This window comes from Uranotaenia lowii, chromosome 1 (assembly GCF_029784155.1).
Source record: "Uranotaenia lowii strain MFRU-FL chromosome 1, ASM2978415v1, whole genome shotgun sequence".
Classification (NCBI taxonomy): Eukaryota; Metazoa; Arthropoda; class Insecta; order Diptera; family Culicidae; genus Uranotaenia; species Uranotaenia lowii.
The window spans coordinates 215,595,313-215,617,684 of record NC_073691.1 but is presented as its reverse complement, the minus strand read 5'-3'; the positions used below and the strand labels follow the sequence as shown (position 1 = coordinate 215,617,684).

Sequence of the window (22,372 nt, the reverse complement as noted above, 5' to 3'; positions counted from 1 at the left end):
TGTTACCAGGTAAAATTGAACATGCAACGTACCATATTTTATCAACAATCGTATTGTAAATCCGTTGTATGTAAACTGAATTTGCATGAAAAAGCTGCCCTTTCGTTAAAACTGGTAACGTTCTTCTTCATTCAACCGTTTTTGGATTTCCGATTGCGATGAAGGAAAAATTCACGATATCAATATCTGATATCTACCAGATATCAATTTATCGACCTCGTTGCAACTGCAGGGTAGATGATCATGCTTATGATCTAAGACCTATTTCAAAAATTTCAATCCTTTTTATGACCCTTTAGTCCATCGGTGGCCAAGATTTTCACCAAAATAGGCTTATTTTGAATCTAACGGACAAAAGAAGCTGAATTTCTTTATGAAAAAAAAAAATCTAAAAAAATATAACCTATGATGTGTTCCATGTGAAAAATATTCACATATGAGTCCCATGACCAAAATTCAGCTCTAGAGACTACAATCGAAGGAAATTGTAGATAGAAAATTAACTCAATCAACAATTTAACACTGAAAATTAAGAATAATAAATTGGACGCAGATTCCACAATCCAATCATTTGCAACAAATTTTGATTTTTATGAAGAAAAAAATTGCAACCAGAACATCAGAAATGATTCAAACCTAACTTACCAGATATTTTTACGCACTTATCCGGGCAAAGCATATCCGGGTTTTTTCATCTAAAAAAATCGGACAGTCAATTTCAAAGTTTACAACCCAAAACCTAGGCAATATCCAGCCAAATTTGGGAATTCTTCAAAAACAAAAATTCAAAATTATTTTTTTTATTGAAACATATCAGCCAGTTAATGTCGATAAAATTAGGTTAAACAAATTGTTTTGGGCGCTACATACATAATTGTGATCACGTAATTGAACTTTGCTTGGATTTTACAAATAAAGTGAAAACATTAGGGCGAAATTTGGGTAATCTGGTAACCTTAGGAAGTCTTATCTTATTGAAAATTTGATATTCGGGACTTGAGAACTAGGTAAACCTAAATTTATGCACCAACTTTTTTTGTGAATAGCTTTTGATAGCATTTTTCGAGTATAATCTTAAAATATCTATCAACAAGTGAGACATTTTTTACAGTTTTTAAATATCTATCAACAAGTGAGATTTTTTTTTGATAAATTGTAGTAGAATTGTGGTATAAGAGGTTTTGGTCTTAGTTCTGAGTCGAGATTCAGGGTGGTCACCCATGCGGGAAAAGCGGGAAATGCGGGAAAAAGACGGGATTTGAAATCCAACGGGAAAATAGCGGGGAAAAGCCGGAAATTCTTTCGAAAAGTCGGGAATTTTTGGCTTAGTGGAAATCTGTTCAATGAAGTTTGGTCAAAATAGGTCGAAACAAGTAGAAATGGACTGACAGTTGATCACCAGTTTCTTTCCAATTGACTTCGATGAATTCTACCAGGTTGAAACGGATCTTCCTGCCGAGCTGGATCGGTTTCGACTAGTTCAACTTGCTTCATTGAACAAAGGGAATAACCGTCAATACAGTATGCTCGAAATTCCACTCAAGGTATGTCGAGTTCTTAAAAGCAAAAAAAAAAGAGAACAATCTGAAAGAAACTATTGCAAAACGGAAGCGAGAGGCAGAAAATAAGGCAAAAAAATTGAAGGTGTAATCTGACGCTCAGAGAGATACAAGATGGACAAACAAATTAAAATACTTAAAAATATCTGAGAAACAAATACAGCGAAAAAACGATTATCACATAGATTTTAATTAATATAAGGTCCACTGGGGTAAGTGTGGACGGTTTTTCGTATAGCTCAACTTGAAAAAAACCATTAAAAATCAGCAGTGGTTCAATTTTGATAAAATTGCGATCAATTTGATGCAGAACATGTTGTTTACAAACGCTAATGAGCTAAGCTTAATAGACGCAAAGCAAGAAAAGTTATTTCGTAAATTGTTGCTGGTGACTTCACTTACCCCGCTTTATGGGGTAAGTGGGAACGGTTGATTTTCCCTTTGATTTCTTAGGAAATTTTCAACAAATTTTTATTTTCTTGGTTTAATACGTTACTTTATTGCTCGAAAAAAAGTTCATGGTACTATTATGTCTTAGTTTTTCACAATATTCAAAGAAAATTACGCTCTAACAATTTAAAATCTTCCGTTCACAATTTCCAAAGCAAGAAAATTACGACTTTACTCCTCAAATTTATCTTCCAGAATGACAGTTTCCTTTTCGTGCGTTACACGCTCGAGGTTGTTCATTCATTTGTCTAATTTAATGAATTAAATTCTGGCTTAGTTTGTCAAAACGGTTGAACTTCATAATCGAACTCGCTTTCATAAGAAATTGAGAAAATAGTATATTTTGGAATATTGATATTTTCGTTTATACTTAACATCATTACATGCACCATTAATATTAGTAAGGTATCTTTCAACGATTTTTAATTGTTTAAGACGGACAGAATCACCCCCTCTTTCGATGTTGTGAAGTTTTCAATGCTGTTTCTCACTTGTTTGACTATCATGTTAATAAATCTAAGTTTAAATGTGCAATCCGTGACGTCACCTAACTTAATTGCTTTGTAATTTAATTATAAGCTAATCTTAAGCAATCAGTCTGTATGACAATAGTCAAAGACTTCAGAAATAAATAAATAAATAGATTATTACGAGTAACTTATGTTGGAACACACGATTTTATCGAAAACATATACTTATTTTAGAACAAACAAGTACTTTACAGAACTTTTAATGATCCGAATGCTAAATATAGCTAAATTGTATTAAATGAAGGATAGAAAATTAAAAAAAATGTGTTATTATCAAGTCTATATAAAGTCCTCCCCACTTATCCCAAGTAGGGTTTGGAGACAAAATTTTAGTTTTTTTTTAAATAAACTCTTTTTTCTTCATTTTAAACCGCTGTTTCCGCTAGTTTACAAGAAATTTGCCATTGAAAAAGATGCACATGAACTTGACATTGTAGTTAAAAATAGAAAATTAACAAAAAGGCGCTGTAAACATCCGCTATTTTCGGAATCTTATTTCTTTTACAGTTTTTGAATAAATTACAAGTAAATTTAACATTCTGCATTCAAAGTTTGAAAAAAATAGTGCATACCCACTTACCCCACGTCCATAGTTACCCCGGTGTACCCTTTTTCTTTTATGAACAATCATATTTGTTCAACATTTTCGACTCAAGTGACGTAATTTTAATAAAAAAAACCCTGCGTATCAATCTAATGATTTGTAGTTTAATTGGTTGAAATAACCAAAAAAAATCATCAAAAAATCATTTACCACTGAAAAAAAATAAAAATTAAAAAAAAAATATTCGAAATTTTGCCTGGTTTTCTATTTTACAAAATCGGGAATTTCGTGAGACCATGCGGGAAAAAGACGGGGAAAATGCGGAAATCAAAAATCGATTTTTATTGGCCACCCTGGAGATTGTTTCTTTTGATTCATTTTAGTCGTTCTTAAAAATTTTGTTAAGAATTTATGTTCGTATATGAGTCACATAATTATTTTATTTTTTGTAATTTCTTCGTAAATACTGTTTAGTATCAGAATGGTGGTAGGCTTAATAGCGGTACGTTATCCAAACAAACGGGAAAATTGTGCCTAGAAGGAAGGCGGATCCATGATGCGGAGTTTTCTTAAAGAAATTCAATTTCTGCTGTCCACTAGCTTCAAAATAAGGCAATTTTGGTGAAAATCTTGGCCAACCATGCTCTATGCATAAATTCGGAACCCGAAATTTGATCTTTTAATTCTGGATATAAATGTGACTCTCAGAACGTTATATAATATTTGCACAAAAAAACATAAGCGTCAGATTGTTCCAGTTGTCGTACGTAAATTCTAACTTGTTGCGCTAATTTAGGAATCATTGCATATGGGTTAATTATTTACAGGCATTTTAAGATTAATTCGTGCAACTAAAAGAATAGGAAGAGTTCAATAGAACAAAGAAAGGTTTTGGACAATAATTTTTGGTTAAGAAACAAAAAATTGAATTATGAAGCATAATCGGTTTCTAATTTGATTTTCTTTAAATGTAAGAGGAATATTTGAATGAGTGAAAAAAGCCATTATCACATTTTTATTTTTTATTTACATAGTAATCCGTCTCACGACATAACTTTAAACATTTTAAAATGTTAGGAAATAAACAAGCTACAAAATATAGTTCAAAAGTCGCCTCTCTCACAGTTTGATTTGAATGTACATCTTGAGATGCTTAGGGTCTACAACAGAAGTATAATCTAGTTTTACAGGAGATAATCTGGTTGGCGTGAATCTTATTGAAGAATTGATATACTTATCAGTTGAATCTTAGAATTTTTTGTTTTTAAATATGTGGAATAATCCCCTTTTATATCAGAACCACTATTTTCAATTATAAGATTATTTTGAGCTGGTCCACAATGTTAACATGGTAATCCAAAATATCTTGTAACGCTTACCCCAAGCCCACGCCACCAAGGATGCTCGCCACGAGTATGCCAGAAAGCCATAAATGCCGAACACGTGGAAAATCCCAATCATAAAAACGTTGTTCCACTTGATCTCTGCATCAAACTCGTACCCGAACCAATCCTTCAGAATTGCGGTCAGCCGATGTCCCAGCGCACTCTGGGTCCACTTGTTGTAGTGCTGCAAGTACGCGTTGACATCCTGCTCACTAATGTTCCGATCGTCGTGCATGATCGTCTCATTATTGTTCAGATCGTTGATGATGGCTTTTCCCTTGCCCATCTTTGCTCCCGCGTTGCCTCCGATAAACTGCAAACTGTTGAAGAGATCGGTCGTCATCGTGATGCTGTAATGTTTCCGAGGAGCCACAAAATCCACAATTGGATTAATCTTCTGGGTAAACTAATTGATCATATCCTAACACTTTGTCGATCACTTCCCAAATGAGAACCTTTTTTGTTTGGAGCACTTGGTTATCGGTATTTTTTCTTGGATACCCTCACTTTATCCCGGGACCAATTCCCGCACGTGACCGTTCCGTAAGAGATTCGCCGATCGAATGGGCCCAAAAACCACCCGCCGAAATATCTTCCGTTAATATGCGCTGGATATGATGAACGATCACCGATCACACCTGTAAACCAAATTATCTTAGCTCATGAGCTGTGCTGTTGGTGGATATATTTGCGCTTCGAATGGTAAGCGCCTACTGAGCAATGGTGTTCCATGATGATTCCTTCAAGTATCGAATCTAAGCAGGCCTACTACGTTCGTTGTAAAAAAAATGTGGCACTGAGGGGATGTCGATTGCTCTAGGGATTGGAATCAAGGGGCGCTGCTGCATGAATTTTCTTCGATTTTCGATCGTGGACCTAGGCCAACAATGAACGAGCGGGTGCCAGTCTTCTACAATAACGACGGAACTACGGGAGGGGGACTCCAGCCCGATGACAAACAACAAGACAATCAGTCAGTTACTGTCGCCCTGCCTGTGGTGGACAGTGGTCGAAATGTCTAAATTTACCATTCATCATGATCTCGTTATATCCTACACGATTGAAAATGGATTCCTAACGGAAAATTATTCCCTCGTGCTCTCATGAGTACTTTTCTCTTTTATTCTTTGTAGTTTATAATACAGATTCCGGTTTAACTGCAGACTTTGCTTTCAATTCGTTTCACAACCTTTAATCATAAGTTTTAACTTCCCTCCTCTTATTTTTTTACTTTTTCCAACTGTGCGTAGGCTCTCCACACGGTTCCCACCCCAAATATTGGGGTATGGACAGCAGTGCCGCAGTGTGGCGTTTAATTAAACGTTGCATGCCACAAACCTAGAGAAGGGGAGATGATTACCTGCGGAAAATAAATAAGCTACTGATTCAGATTTGGAAAAGCCATTTGCTGCCAAAAATAAAAATCAATCCATTCGAGCCTTTTTTGCAAGGCTTTTTCACTGTTGAAGGTGGACGAGATGTATTGTTTGGTTTGTAATTTATTGCCTGTCTTGTGAAAACATTCGACACGTCACTAGCTGGCGTTATGGGTACTTAAAGGTGTGCGTTCATCTCTTTACTTACGATAATGTCGTCTCATTAAGCCCTGATGAGACTGGAGAAGGAATTTGTTATGGAACTTTGACATTTTTTTCTCTCACCTTGACTGCTTTCCATGGCGTGATACATAGGTTGCAAGTGAATTTCTTTATTATCCGGCACACCTATTTTGCATTGCGGTAGGTAGGTACAAGTTTGTCGCACTCAATGGAGGGATTTTGTGCGTGAGTTGTTAACAAGTGCTTAACATTTCTCGGCTGAAGTTCGTGTTGATGTGTTCAAACATTTAACTGAATATTCAACTCCAACGGAACTGAATCATTGACTTTGAAATACAAAGACATCATAAGCAAGCGGTAAACATAGAAATTTCTTGGGATATTGTTAATCCCCTTGATTTTTTATACTGGATTGTTTTCAAATAGGAATTCTATTGCAACCATAAATTTATGTAAGTCAAACAACATCCGATGATAGTAAATCACTCCAGTTTAAGGCATATTTGGCTATCCTGCCAAAACTAAAACCTGTAAGCAAATAACATCACCCTTACCGATTATTTCTACATTACATGTTTGAGACGTACTCTGAATTATTTTGTTTTTATTCCACTGAACATATAGTATGATGAAAGTATTAACAAGCCGAAACGATAATGAATCAACTAATGCTGAAGAATATTTCTTAGTAATTTATGCTGGAGCGATAAATTTAAGAGCTTTTTGCCGCATTAGCATTTTATGATCAGCAAAGTTGTACATTTTTGCGAGAAGATTAAAGTTATTGACTGTGTTTGATCAATACGATCAATCTAAGCATTCAATATATAAGAGTTAATAAATAACATAACCAACAACCGAACCGATCCCGTAATTAAGAATTGAATTCCTTTCAGGACACCGGTGAGTTGTTGATCTCGGAACGAAAAATAACATTCAGGGACGCGTTATTGATACTGCGCCTTTCACTTTCGGCTACCTACTGCCTCATTTCTTCCAATCATTAATCATTCCGGTCTCGGATGCTGGGTGCGTGATCTCTCGTAACGATGAAGAGATCCAAAATTGTTAGCACATGTGATGTCAGTTGTGCAAACATTTAAGGACCTTTTGGAAACAAATATCGCGATGAAACATCTCCACATCAATTTGCAATAATCCTATTACTGCATCATTGAAATCATCGTCATCAAACTTTTTGAAGATCCTAATACATTACTGACCCAAGAAAGCTCTCTCGTAGAAACAATTGGAAACAAATAATTTCGGTCACAAGGTTTAGCGTCTGGCTGTTCAAAGCAAATTCAAATAGAGATTGGGTGCGTCATAAATCAATTGCTGTCTGTTGAGCTGTACATTTGATTGGCTGCTCAACACGCAAAACACTATATCGCTCTCATTTGGAGCACTGAAAATGAATTAAAAATTGGAAAACGAAAATTTATTAGATATCGTAAAAATTTAATGTCAATTTCTAAAAATTCAAGCAGCTATAACTTGCCGATTTCGGAGTCGATTTTCACATATTTAATGTTGTTGAATTAGTAGAAGTGTTTAATTTTGGATCCGATTATCTAATTGAAACGGCCTTACGATACGTAAACTGCCTTTGTTAGGAGATGTAAGAGATGCCAAATACGGCAGATGCCAAATTTTCCACTGGTTAAATCCTTCAAAAACAGGGCGTCGATCGATTTCCTTTCAGTTTCCAGCGTGCCCAAACCTTTCAACGTGCACTAGGCTCGATTCTCCGGCATTTTTGCTTGCCATCCAAGGTTTCTCAAAACGTATTTCAAGAACTTCTTCTGAACTCTTTTGTTGTGAAAGTTGTAGTACGATTGCCACACAATTCGGGCGTATTTGATGACGGTCTGAACTAATCCAGTGTAGTTGAAAATATCTTACAGTGATTATCCAGTCAATAGGAGGACCATTCTGAAAATGAAGTTTGCCTTTGCTACAACTTTTTCTACAAGTTTTGGTCCAACTGCACTCCCACTCCCAAGTCTTTCACTGAGTTTTGCCGAGCAATATTGCAATCGTTTTCTAAGCGGTATTGGGTAATCTTTTGGGCGAGAAATAGGCAGAAACATTTTTAAATCGTCGGCATAAACCAGCACGAACACATCCAATAGCCTTCAGGAAATTCGTGCATAACAGTGATGAAGAGAAGGGGTCCCAAGTGACTACCTTGTAGTACACCACTGTTGTCCGAGAAAATACCGGTCCAAAATTTAAAAATAAAAATCGTGCAAACGAAGTAGCTTTAGAGCCAAAAATTCTTATCTTCATCTTCATCCAATACCCAAGCAACAAAAAGTCTCGTAAAAAAGATCGAACACAGCTTAATCAGCATAGTCAATGTGCTGAAGTTCCTTTTATTCAGCCCAAAATTTAAGTTCTTATTGAAACTTTGAAGTTCCATTACAGATTTGAATGGCCTTCTATTCAGCCCACAAGAAAACGTTTAATCAGCAAAAACAAAAAATAATTCTCCTCTCCTCTCTTATTTTGGTCATCACCAGTCCATGTGGTACTGCCGGTCTCTCGGTATCCATCTTTATTCCTTCATCAAATGAGGGAATCTTACTTAATTGCTTTGTTTTTAACTTTGTTCGATACATGCCGGCCCGCACGCCAGTTCTGCTACACAATTATTTGATTCGCTTACTCAAGCAATCAAACAACCTAATGGAAAAATTTAGTCCTGGTACCAGATTTGAACCCCATCCTCCGAGATGATAGCCGAATACGCTGCCACGACGCCACGCCTAGATGTTGCCTTGCCGGCAGCTAAAATTCGAAATGGTTATAAGCTTCCTAGAATACCCGCAAGGGCAACCAGCGGCCAACAGCAAAGACGCATGTTGATTATTACTAAGAAACATTACGAAACGGCGTATAAATCAATCATCCGTTAAAATAATATCGGTTTTAAAAAAAATGAAATTCCATGTTTATAACTGTTAAGCATAAAATTGTACAAATTCTTGAGTTTATCTTGATATTTAATTAATGAATTGCTTCAACTGACATTCAATGTGTGATAAATTCGTGGTAAGTAAATACAGTTGGACGAAATTTTATAAAGTCAAAGTATTTACTCTTTTAAAAAACAATCATTTGCGAGTTAGCTTTAAGTTGTTCTGAGTTGAAGCTTCAGAAAAAATTATACATTTCAACAATTTCCAAGTTCCAAAAATGAATTATTTATTATATGCCCTTTTGTGATGTTCGTTCACATTTCATATTCATGAAATGGCGGACATTTCTCAAAAAAGGCTATTTGAGGAACTTTGTGGAACTTCGAGTCCATAGAAGGCTATTTGAGATCCAATTTGTAACTTTTATTCTGAATGATGCGACTGACATGTCACAGAAAAGGCTATTTGAGGAACTTCTTGGAACTTGAAGTTCACAGAATGCTATTTGAGGAACTACTTAGAACTTGAAGTTCACAGAAGGCTATTTGAGACCTAATTTGTAACTTTTATACTGTGTGGATGCGATTGACATGTCACAAAATAGGGTAATTGAGAAACTTCGTAGAACTTGAAGTTCACAGTAGGCTATTTGAGAAACTTCTTGGAACTTGAAGTTCACAGAAGGCTATTTGAGACCTAATTTGTAACTTTTATACTGTGTGGGTGCGATTGACATGTCACAAAAAAGGCTATTTGAGGAACTGTTTGGAACTTCAAGTCCATAGAAGGCTTTTTGAGCAACCTTTTGTAACTTTCATGCTCACATTCGAGAGAATTTGGTACCAATTCCCTTTGAAACCTTTATTCAGCGAAATTCAAACTTTGGAGGAACGAGTTTAAGTAGATATGAGACTTTTGGTTGCTTGGGTATCTACTCATTTGTTTGGTTTTATAGATGATCCCGTCAACATTAATATCTCCGTTGCTGTTCATGTTTGAAGATGAATTGCCACCACCAATGCTGGATAAATAGGTTTTAGATTTCAAACGATGCGATTTCGACTCTTTTATTGAGACTTTAGCCGCTGTTGATTGGCCGTGTATTTTATAAGGTTCAATCGATGACGTGGTAGAAGCTTTTTATGGAAAATTGAATGAAGTAGTTCGAGATATTGTTCCTGTTTTAAAAAAACGGTATACACGTATTGGAATAAGTCAACATTGGTTAAACCCCGAACTTCGTAGCCTTCGAAATCGTCTGAGGAAAGCAAGAAAAAGGTTCCTCAAAGGCCATGATATGACTGAGTTTCTTGAGATACGATTTCTCCTCAAATGACGTTTCCAGAAGCTGTCTCCGTTAGATGGAATAAAAGGACCTGGACCAGATGGCATTCCTCTTATTCTGGTTAAGAAATGCGCCGATCCACTCAAATTTCGATGATTTTAAATCAATCGTTAACGGAATGTACTTTTCCCACCGCATGGAAAATTGCATCGATCACTCCAATCCTCAAATTCGGATACTTGTATCGAGTGGAAAACTAGCGAGGGATTTCGATTCTAAGCTGTTTGCCTAGGGTATTCATTTGAGAGCCTCGTTAATGACCTGCTTTATCAACCGGTGCATCACTGTATTTCTGAAGATCAACAGGGGTTCATGAAACGTAGATCTACGACCAGTGATCAACCACCAACCTCATGACATTCGTTTCAAAGTTGGTTAATAGGCTTGACAATCCTCAACAAGTCGATGCAGTTTATCTAGACTTGAGCAAGGCTTTTTATACAGTATCGCACAAGTTTGTCATCAAAAAAATGCGTCGGATAGGACTATCTGGTTGGCTTTGCAAATGGATCAACTCTGATATCGTAGACCGGACTGCTTATATACGACCAAGATTTTAAGAAAAACAAGGTTCTCCAACTTTTACAGTAAGTAGCCGACGGGAGCGCGGGGCGCTCAATGAGTTTGTTTACAAACATTAGAATACTTTCTCAGCTCTTCAGTGGTTTGTTGGTATACAAACTCCATTGATTCCGCAGTTACAAAACCAAAATGGCCAAAATGGCTGAAGCAAGAAGAATTTGATATACGGTAACACCTTGCGTACGACTGAACAACGTGAACTCGACATCTCTTCGAATAGCTTCTGCAGTTCCACAAGGAAGTCACCTGGAACCTTTGATCTTCGTTCTTTTTATCAACGATCTATGCGCTATTATTGAATCGGAAAAGCTGTTGTACGCTGACGGTGCTTACTTGGTGCCATCAGAATGGTATGGCTCCTAATATTTCCAAATGTAGCGACATTTCTTTTACTCGTAAACTTCAACCTTAGAACTTCGAGTACAAATTGTCATCGACTACCTTATGCCGCCATTTCATCGCCAAGGACCTTGATATAATTTTGGATACCAAGCTCACTTTCTCGCAGCCCAGCAAACATGAAATCGTATCAAAAATGATAACTTAGGTCGTTTACAATGGTGTTGCGAATCGCAATTCCAACTGCATAGTGAAAAAATCGTTTAAAATGTCGTCTGGAGTCAGTTTAAATCGGATATGATAGAAAGCCCGCCATGTTTGTAAATATGGTTTTCCCCGGCGCGGGTTCCAAGTGAGAAAATCATCGTCATGTTCTCTCTGCATCCAGCAGTGCATCCAGATGACTTAAAATCAGATGGATATTGAGAAATATTGACCAATGATAGAACTGAAAAATATTGTCGCTGGCAACTATTTTAAAGCTATGAGGGCAAAATCTTGCATTCTTCCGATCCACGATGCCAGGTAAATATTTGACGTTTTGTAGTTAGGACAAATGTATGACCATTTTCAAAAGCTCTCCGAAAGCTTCATAATTAATCTAAATCGCTTACGAAAAAAAATGAAATTTACGTAGAGTGAGTAGTCCTGCTTTGGACCTAGAGCCTACTTTATTCTTAAAATGCTGAAAATTGGAAATAACTCATTTTGTTGCATAGATTTAAGATACTCTTATGTAAATAATGAACTCTTATTCTTCCTTTATTGAAATTTTGTAGAATGATTGTTGAAATATAAAGTTATTATGTCTGAAGTTTTTGAAAAGGGATCAAAAGTCACGTGAGATACAATATTTCAGGCATACCTAAAATTCGAATTCTATAGAATTTTGTACGAAATTTTTCATAAGAAAATCACATTTTACATTCCACAACCAGTAAATCTATTTTAATCAAAAAATCAAAAAAAAAAAAACGTGAGATTCTGATTTCAAAAAACAAATCATTCATTCAATTTTTTCTTTTCTTTATTGCTTTTGTATTTTTTTTTTGACTGATTTGTGGATGGAAAAGGTATTGTTCTCATGAATCGTCTGAAATTCTATAGAAATCGCATTTTTAGGTCCATTTTCGCATTTTTTTTATAAAAGTCATGTTACGTTTTTGATTCTTGTAGGTATTTGACAGTTGTTGACGATGTGTAGTACGCACTGGCATTTTGAACAATAAAATTTTGAAAAAAATGTTTGAAGATTGTTTTGAAAAAAGAACCACTTTCTGATTTTTAGTTTGTTAAACTGCGTACTGTCAAATACAGTAAATATTCTTTAAAAGAGTCTCTATATTTTACGAACATAACATGAACATTATCTGAGCTATTTGATTTTTTCACTGATTCTAGGATAGGATGGCATGGGATGTAGAGATTTTGAAAATGAGATGGGGTTTCCAGTAAAATAAATCACCTGGTTATTTCGAAATTTACTTATCTTATCTCAAATATCACAAATAACAATAGAAAATAGTTTATTCTCTATGGAACATACAAATTAAGAAAGCGGGATGGGCCTTTGATCAGGAAAAAAAACTCATTACGTACTATTTTATGATAATAATTTGACAGTTGTTTGAGTTGTGTAAAACTTAACATTGATTTTATACGGGATGGGTGAAGTGGAATGGGTCATTCTGTGATTTAAATTAACTTGTTATGTCATAACTTTCTTTGTGTCAAATTACATAACCTGTTTCACCTGGTATTTTTCAATATTCTCAAGACTGAATTAAAATCTGTGGAAATCGGTGAATTTTTTTTATTTATTAATTGTGAAATATGGTTCTATTGGTTGAGTGGAAACAATGGATAAGTTGCAACGAAAACATTATGCTACGACCGATAATAATTATAGCCTCTAAACTCGAAGAAAATTATGCTTCAAAACCCCATTTTGGTGTCATTCCTTGGGGGGCTTTTGGGGCGTGAAGTTTTGGCACTTTTTCTCCCGTTATGATGAATTGTGTCTTTCGAGCGAACCGCCTTCTAATTTCCCAGCCTTGATGTCAGAGCTCCCAAAATCAGCCCACTGAGCGAGTGATAGATCCTACGCAGGTGATTTTTATAGCATTTCTGTCTGGTGGCGAAACAAAGTATGCCAATTAGATTTAGGGTCAGTCCCAGTCAGCCGCCTGCCGTGTGTTGTGGTTTTGGCCCTCGACCATCATCAAAGCATGCTTTGTTTTTTGTTTTTTTTTTTTTATTTTTCCAATGGAAGGGAAAAACTAATTTAAGTGACGATTGTTTCAGTTAGATCATTGCTCAAGGGTTTTTCATTCGAGCATATCAATTGTCGGTATTTGCGCTAGGAATTCTGATGCCCAATAATAAATTTCAGACTAAATGTGACAGATGATAATTTGGTTATGTGTCCGAATCATGTACCTATTTATCATTTTATCACATCAAAGGGCTTGTTTGGGCTGTTTTTAATTCCAAAGTTTTCTTTTCATCTTCGCTGACATCAAACAAAGCAGTTGTCCACAGCATCTTGAATTAATTGAACTCGTATTTCAAATTGGTCTAATATCAAATAAATTTATTCGTTTCAAAAAGTTTAGAATTTTTAAGAGAGAAATATTCCAGAACAAAGGAAAATTAAAAACGATTGCTCAGAATCGCATAAGCCCTTTTGGTTTATTCGATAAGATTTCGATCAAACAGTCGAGAAAGCAGCTCACCCACTAGGATAGTAAAATATATAATTAAAAACTTGGATCAAAACTTGTTTACATTCTACCACAAAATTCGTCCCTCCAGCAAAGGTTTAGTCTAGCTAGTGGATAGATTTTTCATTAAACATATTGGAATTCGTGAAAACTAAACTAATATCCAAGGTCCACATCTCTGAGGGCAATCGAAGGGTTTATGGCCAGGCAGTAAAAGTTCCAACAAATATTTTAATGTTTCCTGGACAAGAGTTGCCAAGTTTACTGATCAATCCAAGGAAATTGATGGTTGATTAGGTTTGGTAGGATTATACGGTAAGATTTTTTCAACAAATTTGAAATTTAGGTCGATAAAAAATTTTACCAATGAATCATGGGAACTAAGATTTATGAATTGATTGTTTTCAATGAATGTTTTGTTACTATTGATTGAAAAATAAACTACCTTTGGCCGCCATGAAATGTGATCATTGACAGACGAGAAATCGGATGACAACGATCGAATCGATTGCGGATATTTTAAAAATGAGGGCCAACCTAGAAATTAGCATTTTATTTTTGCCCCAAAACTTGTCTCCACAAACCACCCATTGAAAAATAGATGAACAATGTCTAGACAGAGTTGTTGTAGACGGCATCATTGGTGTTTATGATTCACGATAAAACATCATCGGCTTCATAGAGAAGCCTTCAAAGTCTTGAACTGGCAAGCAACATTAAACCTGTTTTCGAAATGAGAAAAAAAATTGGAAAACGTTCGACGACAGATTGATGTGTAATTTGTCACGTAGATCGTTATTGTTTATTTTCAAACCCGTACTTCTGATTTGAAGATAAGAGAATTGCAAAATTTGATCATTACGTCGTTCAATGTCGTTCCACGTTAGCAGTTTCAAGTTATGGAAATTTTGATTTTTGAAACATAAAAATCGACGCATTGTAAACTATTAAAATAAAACATTTTATAGATGATCTAAGTTTGAAAAAATGTTTTCATAGTTTATTTTCATCACGCTTGACATAGGGACGAAGTTTCGCTTCGTTATCAGTTGAACATCAATTGAAACGTACCCAGTCACGTGTCCTGTCGTGTTCATCTCAACTGGATTAATCTATTTTGTGAAATCTTTATAATCCAGCAATCCTGACTCACTACATAGGAGAAAGAGAGATCTTTGCTATTTCTGTTTTTGTTTTACTTCACTCACAAAGAGAATCCCGTGTCAAGTTTTGCGTCACGCGGAAATCACACAACAACCTAATCGCTCGGTGTCCATGTGCATCCAAGTCGAATGTCTGTCTGCCTTTCGGCAGAGAACTCATCACGAGGCAACTTTTTCGTTAAAAAATTGAAGTTTGCAAGTGATCGACGTTTGGAGAGAAGTCTTCTCTAGAATGATGATCATCCCCCAAATCACTTATTTGTCACCTACAGCTAAGCGTGGTCGGAGTAGGCGAAAAGAATACCGTCCCTCTAATTTAGTTTCACTTTTCAAGCAGGACGATTGCCTGTAGCTACTGCGATCAACCGACCCTCATTCAATAATAGTAGGCCATGCACACAACTCTTATTATTATAATTATATTTATGACCATTGCGTCACTAAATCGACTATAATAGCGACGGCCAATCGATGGCGCATCGTCGAAGTGGAGGGACAGACAAACATTTTGAATAAGAAAAAAGAAATCAAAGAAGAAACCCACAAAAACACCCCTAAGAAATCGGGGTTTATGATCACGATTTGCCAAAGAGCCGACGAAGTTAGGTGACAAATCAAAAGAAAAAAAAACAACAACCACGTCAGTGTGCAAGTTGCTGTCGAAGCCGAGCAATGACTTGATTTGTTCAATTCTTACAGTTGCACTTAATAATGATGAGCACCATCTAGTCAGGTCTTGAGTCCAATGACCTCTGTCAATGTAATTGAAAACAGATTGCATGACCCCATTCTCTGAGACGAAAAAAAGAGACAAGCCGACTTAAGTAAGTCAGCCGTTAAAAAATGAAAATCAATCATTCCACACTTCAAGGTACCCAATTGATCTCCAGGCAACGAATGAATTGAACCCCCCAAAATAGCAATCAACTTTTTCGTGTCTTTTTGTTGCCAAAACCAGAACAATCTCTATGCAAAGATTGAACTCATTTTTTTTTTTGTTAGCTGCAGCCGAAATGTCCAACCATATAACGTCTAAGAGGAAACTCAATCTCACGCTGCAAGCCGTATATGTTATTGGCTTTTTAACTTCACCCCACTCATAGTGCAAATCACTTTCGAAAATTCTTCAACCCTGGAGGAGAAGTTGTCTCCTTGGGTCGACTGCTGCGGTTTCTAAATCTGTGGACAAGTGACGTTAGATAGAGAACAAGACACAAAGCAAGCTGATTCTAGAGCTGACATTCATCAAACTCGCAAATAGCCTAGAATGCAACTGTTAGCCAAGAGATGGCCAAAATTGCACGAACCATCTCGCCGCCTTTCAGCCGGTCGAAGCCGGGACATGACTTGATCGTGGAAATAATTAAGTCACCACCACGATGCTAAGCACTCCGGGCGGCGGCAGAGCTGAATGACCATCGGCGCAAAATGATCGGTCATCATAATGGAAAGCAAACATGGGCTTCGTGCTTTGGTAAACAAAAACAAGTCTGACGAAAATATCGATTTATTGCCAAATGAGTCCTGAAGATCGAATGTACCTTACCGAATTCGATCGATTTTCCCATCGTTAGATAAGCCGTTGTTTCGATATTCTGTTTTAGTGTTTTTTTTTCAATTTAGCTTGTTGGGAATAAATGGGAACTCATTGGTACAAGGATAAAACTACATTTTTTCAATGCAAACGCCTACCTTACCTCATGCTCGACTTGTGCAAGGATTAAATTAAAGGGCCAGCATATTGGTTTGACGGTTTTTATTATCTTTACGAGTGACGTTTGGCCGACACATACATAGAATTGTAAACCTCAAAAAGGGCTATCAAAGGTTATAAAATCAATCTGTCACCATTGGTCGTTAAGAGGATTTCATCAGTCAAACTGGCCTCAGGGTAAACGGGCCCAAGGGTTGTTAGTTTATAAACGATACAGGTTTTAAACGTGTACAATATAGGATGAAGAGATAAGAGGGTTTTTTTGGTTAGCCTAATGTTGCTACTTTCTTTATCAATCGTAAAATGTAGTAGTTTTCTTCTGTGATCCCTGGCACTAAGAATTAAGTGTTTCCAGTGTATTGTTTTACAGAAATTTGTTTACGGTTCTCGTAAATGCTTAAAAATATTACATTCCTAGTTAAAATATTGAATTAAACGAGCAGAAAAATTCTACACTGCTGAAAGCATGATAAATTTTGACCCATACATCTTTAACATCTTTGTGTCCTTCGCGACTTTCATCAACGATGTTCAAACCTATTCCAAAATACTAAACTGTGCTTGAGATAAACGCTTGGACTTGAACTCACGGCCATCAGTAAGGGAGGCAAGTGTTCTACCACAGAGCTATTGTTCGAACCCCCATACCGTTCCGTTGGCGACACTAAATGTTGTTTGCTGGGGTTAAAATTGCACTTTTTTGGTCGTGCGTCTTCCTCCCACTCTATGATAGAAATCCAAAAAAAAACTTAATTCCTCGGAACCAAAAACTTGGGGTCTAAATTTGATCCTTGGTCTAACATATGGTTGCAGTCTTCGGATGAAATATTCGTCATAGCTTAGGCTTTGAGAAAATTCGTATTTAAAAGAAAACGGCCGAAGGAAATCAACGTAATGGATGAAAACCTGGGTTTCATCCAGAACAAAATGCCACAATATCCCATACAAACTTCAGGCTCTTTGAGCGACCCTTTCCCCTGATTAGATCTGGTCCACATTTAGCATGCTTCCCTATACAAATTTGGGGCAGGATAATGCACATACTAACTCTATAATCCTGAATATATCCGGAGCACAAATCAAAAATAGATTGAAGTTAGTTTTTTTTTCACAAAAATATGGTTAACACCTTTGAAGAAAATAGGAAGCCTAGGATTTATGAACAAATAAAACAAATATGTTCCGAATATTAGATAAAAAATGGTGCTTCATTCAAAATACCTTATTGATTATAACAAAGCATCGAGATTATGGACTCTGGAAAAATCTCTCTGAACTCTGGGACAATAAGTTTTAATTACAATACGCTTTACATCAACAAATACTTTATGAATCTTTTAGAAATCACCATCCTTTGCATCAAAACCTATTGAAGCTAAAATTGTTGATTGGATTATTGCGGCCATTTTTGTCACATTCTTCAATTTTGGCATTTGCTCTCTTTTTCAGTTTTTGTAAATTAAGTAGTTTTTGTAATTTTTTTAATTCACTGTTCTCAGTTGGCCTTGCTGGAGTGCGGTCGAATTTGTTTCCACGGTCACATTTTGCACCGGTCGTGGTCGTGTGATTTCTATCGCTTGATTTTTCAACAATCATTGATTTAAGAAAGATAAATGTTAAGAAAAATCTTTTCTTTGCTCATGGGGCGCGGTTCTGTGAGGGAATAAAATTATTCTCTGGTGCTTTTAAGGAATGTTGTGGAAGTGTGGCTCATTATGGTGGCTTATAATAGTTAGAAAGGGTCAAATGAGATGCATGAGTGTGACTTATATAAATGGTGGAAATGTGTAGAGAAATGGCCGACAAGATGTTCATCTTTTCAGAATAATTGAAACTTGTATTGGCTGGCAGAGCATCATGCATATTGGTTTGCAAGCGGGTTTAATGCTCGCCGCGGTTTTTGGTAATCGCTAGAATAAACTTTTTATAGGGCGTGCCGAATTTCCTGGTCATGGATTGCTGCGATTAGTAAAATAAAACCGAATTGTCGAGGGCAATGTCCGGTCCACTTTTATGCATTTTGAAGAAGGTGTCAAACAAATTTGCTCTGTGAATCTACATATAATGAGATAAGGTTATTTGCCTTAACTGATCAAATTAATGGCTGAGCTGTAGTTTTGAATTATCGCTAATCATGCCCGGAACGCACATGTTGCTGTAGATATTCCTGTTTTTTACGCTTTGCAAGAAGAAAATCTTCGGCGGGCGTTTGAAGTAAAGTGCGGTTTTGAAGATTATGAAGTCATCTTAATCAAGAGGTACCAATCGTGAATTTTTACTTTTAATATGTTAAAATGAGGAATAGTTCATCGAGGAATTAACATCGCCATCGTTCGAATGTAAATAAGTAAAAAATGTATGTGTTCGTCGATGAAGTGTGATTATGGCCTACTGTGAGCATTTTTATTTTTCCGGTAGAAACCGGACGGTACGGTACTGTTGAAATGTTTTGTTTCATCTTTCTACCTTCGATGTTAGCGATTTTTGGGAGAAATGGTGTCTTTCGTGATAAGAAAATCTATCATCATTATTTCATATTCATATGTACCGTAAAATTAATCACTTTTTCAATATTTTTTGATTATTTTTTCTTTTAAGGGGAATGTGGCATGTTTCATATTTTTAAAACCAGTACTGGACTCCTAGGAACGTAAAACATGGTTGCAGAAATTTATTAGACTACGTTAAATTTGATTTAAAAATCGATTTCGTCTTTGTTTAGAATTTGATACTTTAATAATGATTTTTATTCTATTATGTGTTGTGAGCCTACTTGGTTGAATCGATGGTGTCCTTATTTTTGATGGTTTTCATAAATTTGTAATGCATGTAAAACTCGAATGTTTCAAGGTAAGATATAAAAAAGCATTGTTGGAAATTGGTAAAAAGATAAGATTTTGAAAGAGGTAAGATCCATGCAGTGTTCATTTTATAACTAAATGTATTTTCATAATGATCAATTATTGGCTAGCTGGGCAGCTATACACACGAGTGTGGAATACCTGTCGTAGATTAATAACATTAAAAATTGTATGAATTTTTATACGGCTATGGAGAAGCTTGACTCATTTTTCCAAATAACACCTATGCTTACACAACATGCATTCAATTCATAGCATTACATAATTACTTTCATACATAATTACGTTGGCGAACCTGCGGTGAATCCGTGCACCCATGGTGGATTATCTAAATACACACATTTTTTATGTTATTCTTTTTTAATTTGTTTTTGTTTATGTCATTTTTATTATTTTTGAGTTTTTTTGTTTTGTATTTTTATCAATATTCTCATGTTAAAAATTTATTTGTGAATTAATGAAAAGGAGCAGTGTGAGCTTTACTACTTATTGAGCAAATCGGCGATCATAATATTATTCCAAAGGTCGATCGACTGCTGCCAGAATAACAAATATAAGTAAGGATGCCCGCCCATTTCTCGGGATCAAACAGCTCCGCGATGATTTCGCACGTTGTCACTTCTCGAACGGGTTCACACGAACCCGAGCAAATATTTACCAAATAAAACAGACAGCGTACGTCAGCCAGCAGCAGCTACCGGACTACGAACAATTATCGTCTTGGGACTTCAAATCAATCGCTACTAGTTCGTACTTACAGCGCAAATAACGCATAGATACGTCAATGATTTTGGTACAAACTACAAAAAGCTGAAAGAGTCGCGTGCTTTCTTTTCTGAGAATTTAACAACAAAAAACGATGATTAACACTTAATTTACCGTTGTATTACAAATCAAGCGTTTTTTTTTTACTCTTAAACACCTCAGACGGAAAAAATCGATAAATAAAAAAGACAGTTGCAAAAAAAGTGTTAAACAAATTGGCACAAAAAAGTGCTAATTAAAATGGTCATTAAATATGAGTAAAGATCGAAAGATTCAACGAACTTCCCTGATACCAAAATGTCTCACTAGGCATTGCATGAAAAAATCACTGATTTCTGCCTCGAAGCGATAGGTGTTTTTTTCTTCTGTACCTACATCATTTGACATCTGATAATTTCATCACTACACACTTAGAAAAATTCACGTAGATTTACATGCAACTACATGGGTAGAAAGGAATCGGCTATTTACAAGTGATAATACTGCACATCTCATGTAAATTCCCGGCAGCATTCAATGCTGTTGTTTACTGTACATTTACATTATTTAGCACATCTCACGAATCTTATTGGACAGGATGTGGTTTCGCAAAATAGAAAAAAGTCACCGGTTTGATGCAGTAAAAAACTTTTATTTCACATTTATCACACTTGCTAATTGATCAACACTTGCACTGATCTTCGTCGCCGATTCCCCCGACGACGGCGGCTCTACGGCTGGTGCGGTAAGACAGCTATGATGATTTGGGGATGCAGCATTAATTTCCTGTAAATAACAGCAATTAGTGTGAAATTATTAAGTCAATCACAACTATTTTCAATATTGATTTACCTTTAATCAGGATCGAATATTTGATTGAAAAAAAAATGACTAACAACTTATGCCGACGCAGCACGGGACGGGAAACGAACAGGAATGAAAACAAAACAAAACTGACAAAATGCCGCTGGCGCTGGAATAAGCATGCATTGACATGTAATTTTCAAAGAAATGGTTGAGCTGCTATACTCTTTTTCAAAAAATTTCAAGCGATGATGTAAAAATGTAAAATCACTTGTATTGTAAGGTTACATTTTTTTATCTGTGTATGTTTGATTGCTGGCTTCTTTCAGTGATTTATCGATGATCATATCGATAGATGTCATACTACAACAACCGAAAACTCGGATGACATTTTTTTAGATGTTTTATTTTATTCATGAAGAGTATTTCGAATTGGATTGAGCAAAGGCAACCTATTGCGTAACTCAGCAAGCAGGATCTTCATTTGAAATTTTTAGGAGCAGCCTACGTTACATAGGAAATGAGGTTAGGTCGTAAAGGCCAATATTAGCGTTTCGTAATACGTAAAGATTCCCCTTGCCGGTGGACGTAAATCTTGCACACAATTTCTTACTGGTATAATCGTAGAAACTTTCGATCGGTACTGTAAACACGTGCCGACATTCGGGCGTTTAAACGATGCAACGATGAACAACTTTCAACCGGAGCGTCTATAGACAATAACGGATTCAAAACTGTTCACTTTTTTTCGAATTAAAGTTGTATTATTTGAATTTATTTGGAATTAATAATTGCTATTTGAATTTAAAAAAAATCATTTATTAAAAGGTTGAGTTGAATGTTTTAGTCGAAAGAGGGAAAATGATGGAAAATACACACTTAGAAAAATTCACGTAGATTTACATGCAACTACATGGGTAGAAAGGAATCGGCTATTTACAAGTGATAATACTGCACATCTCATGTAAATTCCCGGCAGCATTCAATGCTGTTGTTTACTGTACATTTACATTATTTAGCACATCTCACGAATCTTATTGGACAGGATGTGGTTTCGCAAAATAGAAAAAAGTCACCGGTTTGATGCAGTAAAAAACTTTTATTTCACATTTATCACACTTGCTAATTGATCAACACTTGCACTGA

At 35.9% G+C, this 22,372-nt stretch overlaps 1 protein-coding gene across 1 annotated transcript in view; it reads right to left on the bottom strand.

Moving 5' to 3' along the window:
* Positions 1 to 5,202, bottom strand: part of LOC129747685 (acyl-CoA Delta(11) desaturase-like) — a 31,652-nt gene extending 26,450 nt beyond the window's left edge. Inside the window, exon 1 of the mRNA XM_055742002.1 lies at positions 4,463 to 5,202. Coding sequence (XP_055597977.1) covers positions 4,463 to 4,811 — 349 coding nt within the window. The 5' untranslated portion in view covers positions 4,812 to 5,202. The remainder of the gene's footprint in view (positions 1 to 4,462) is intronic.
* Between the last annotated feature and the right edge of the window lie 17,170 nt (positions 5,203 to 22,372).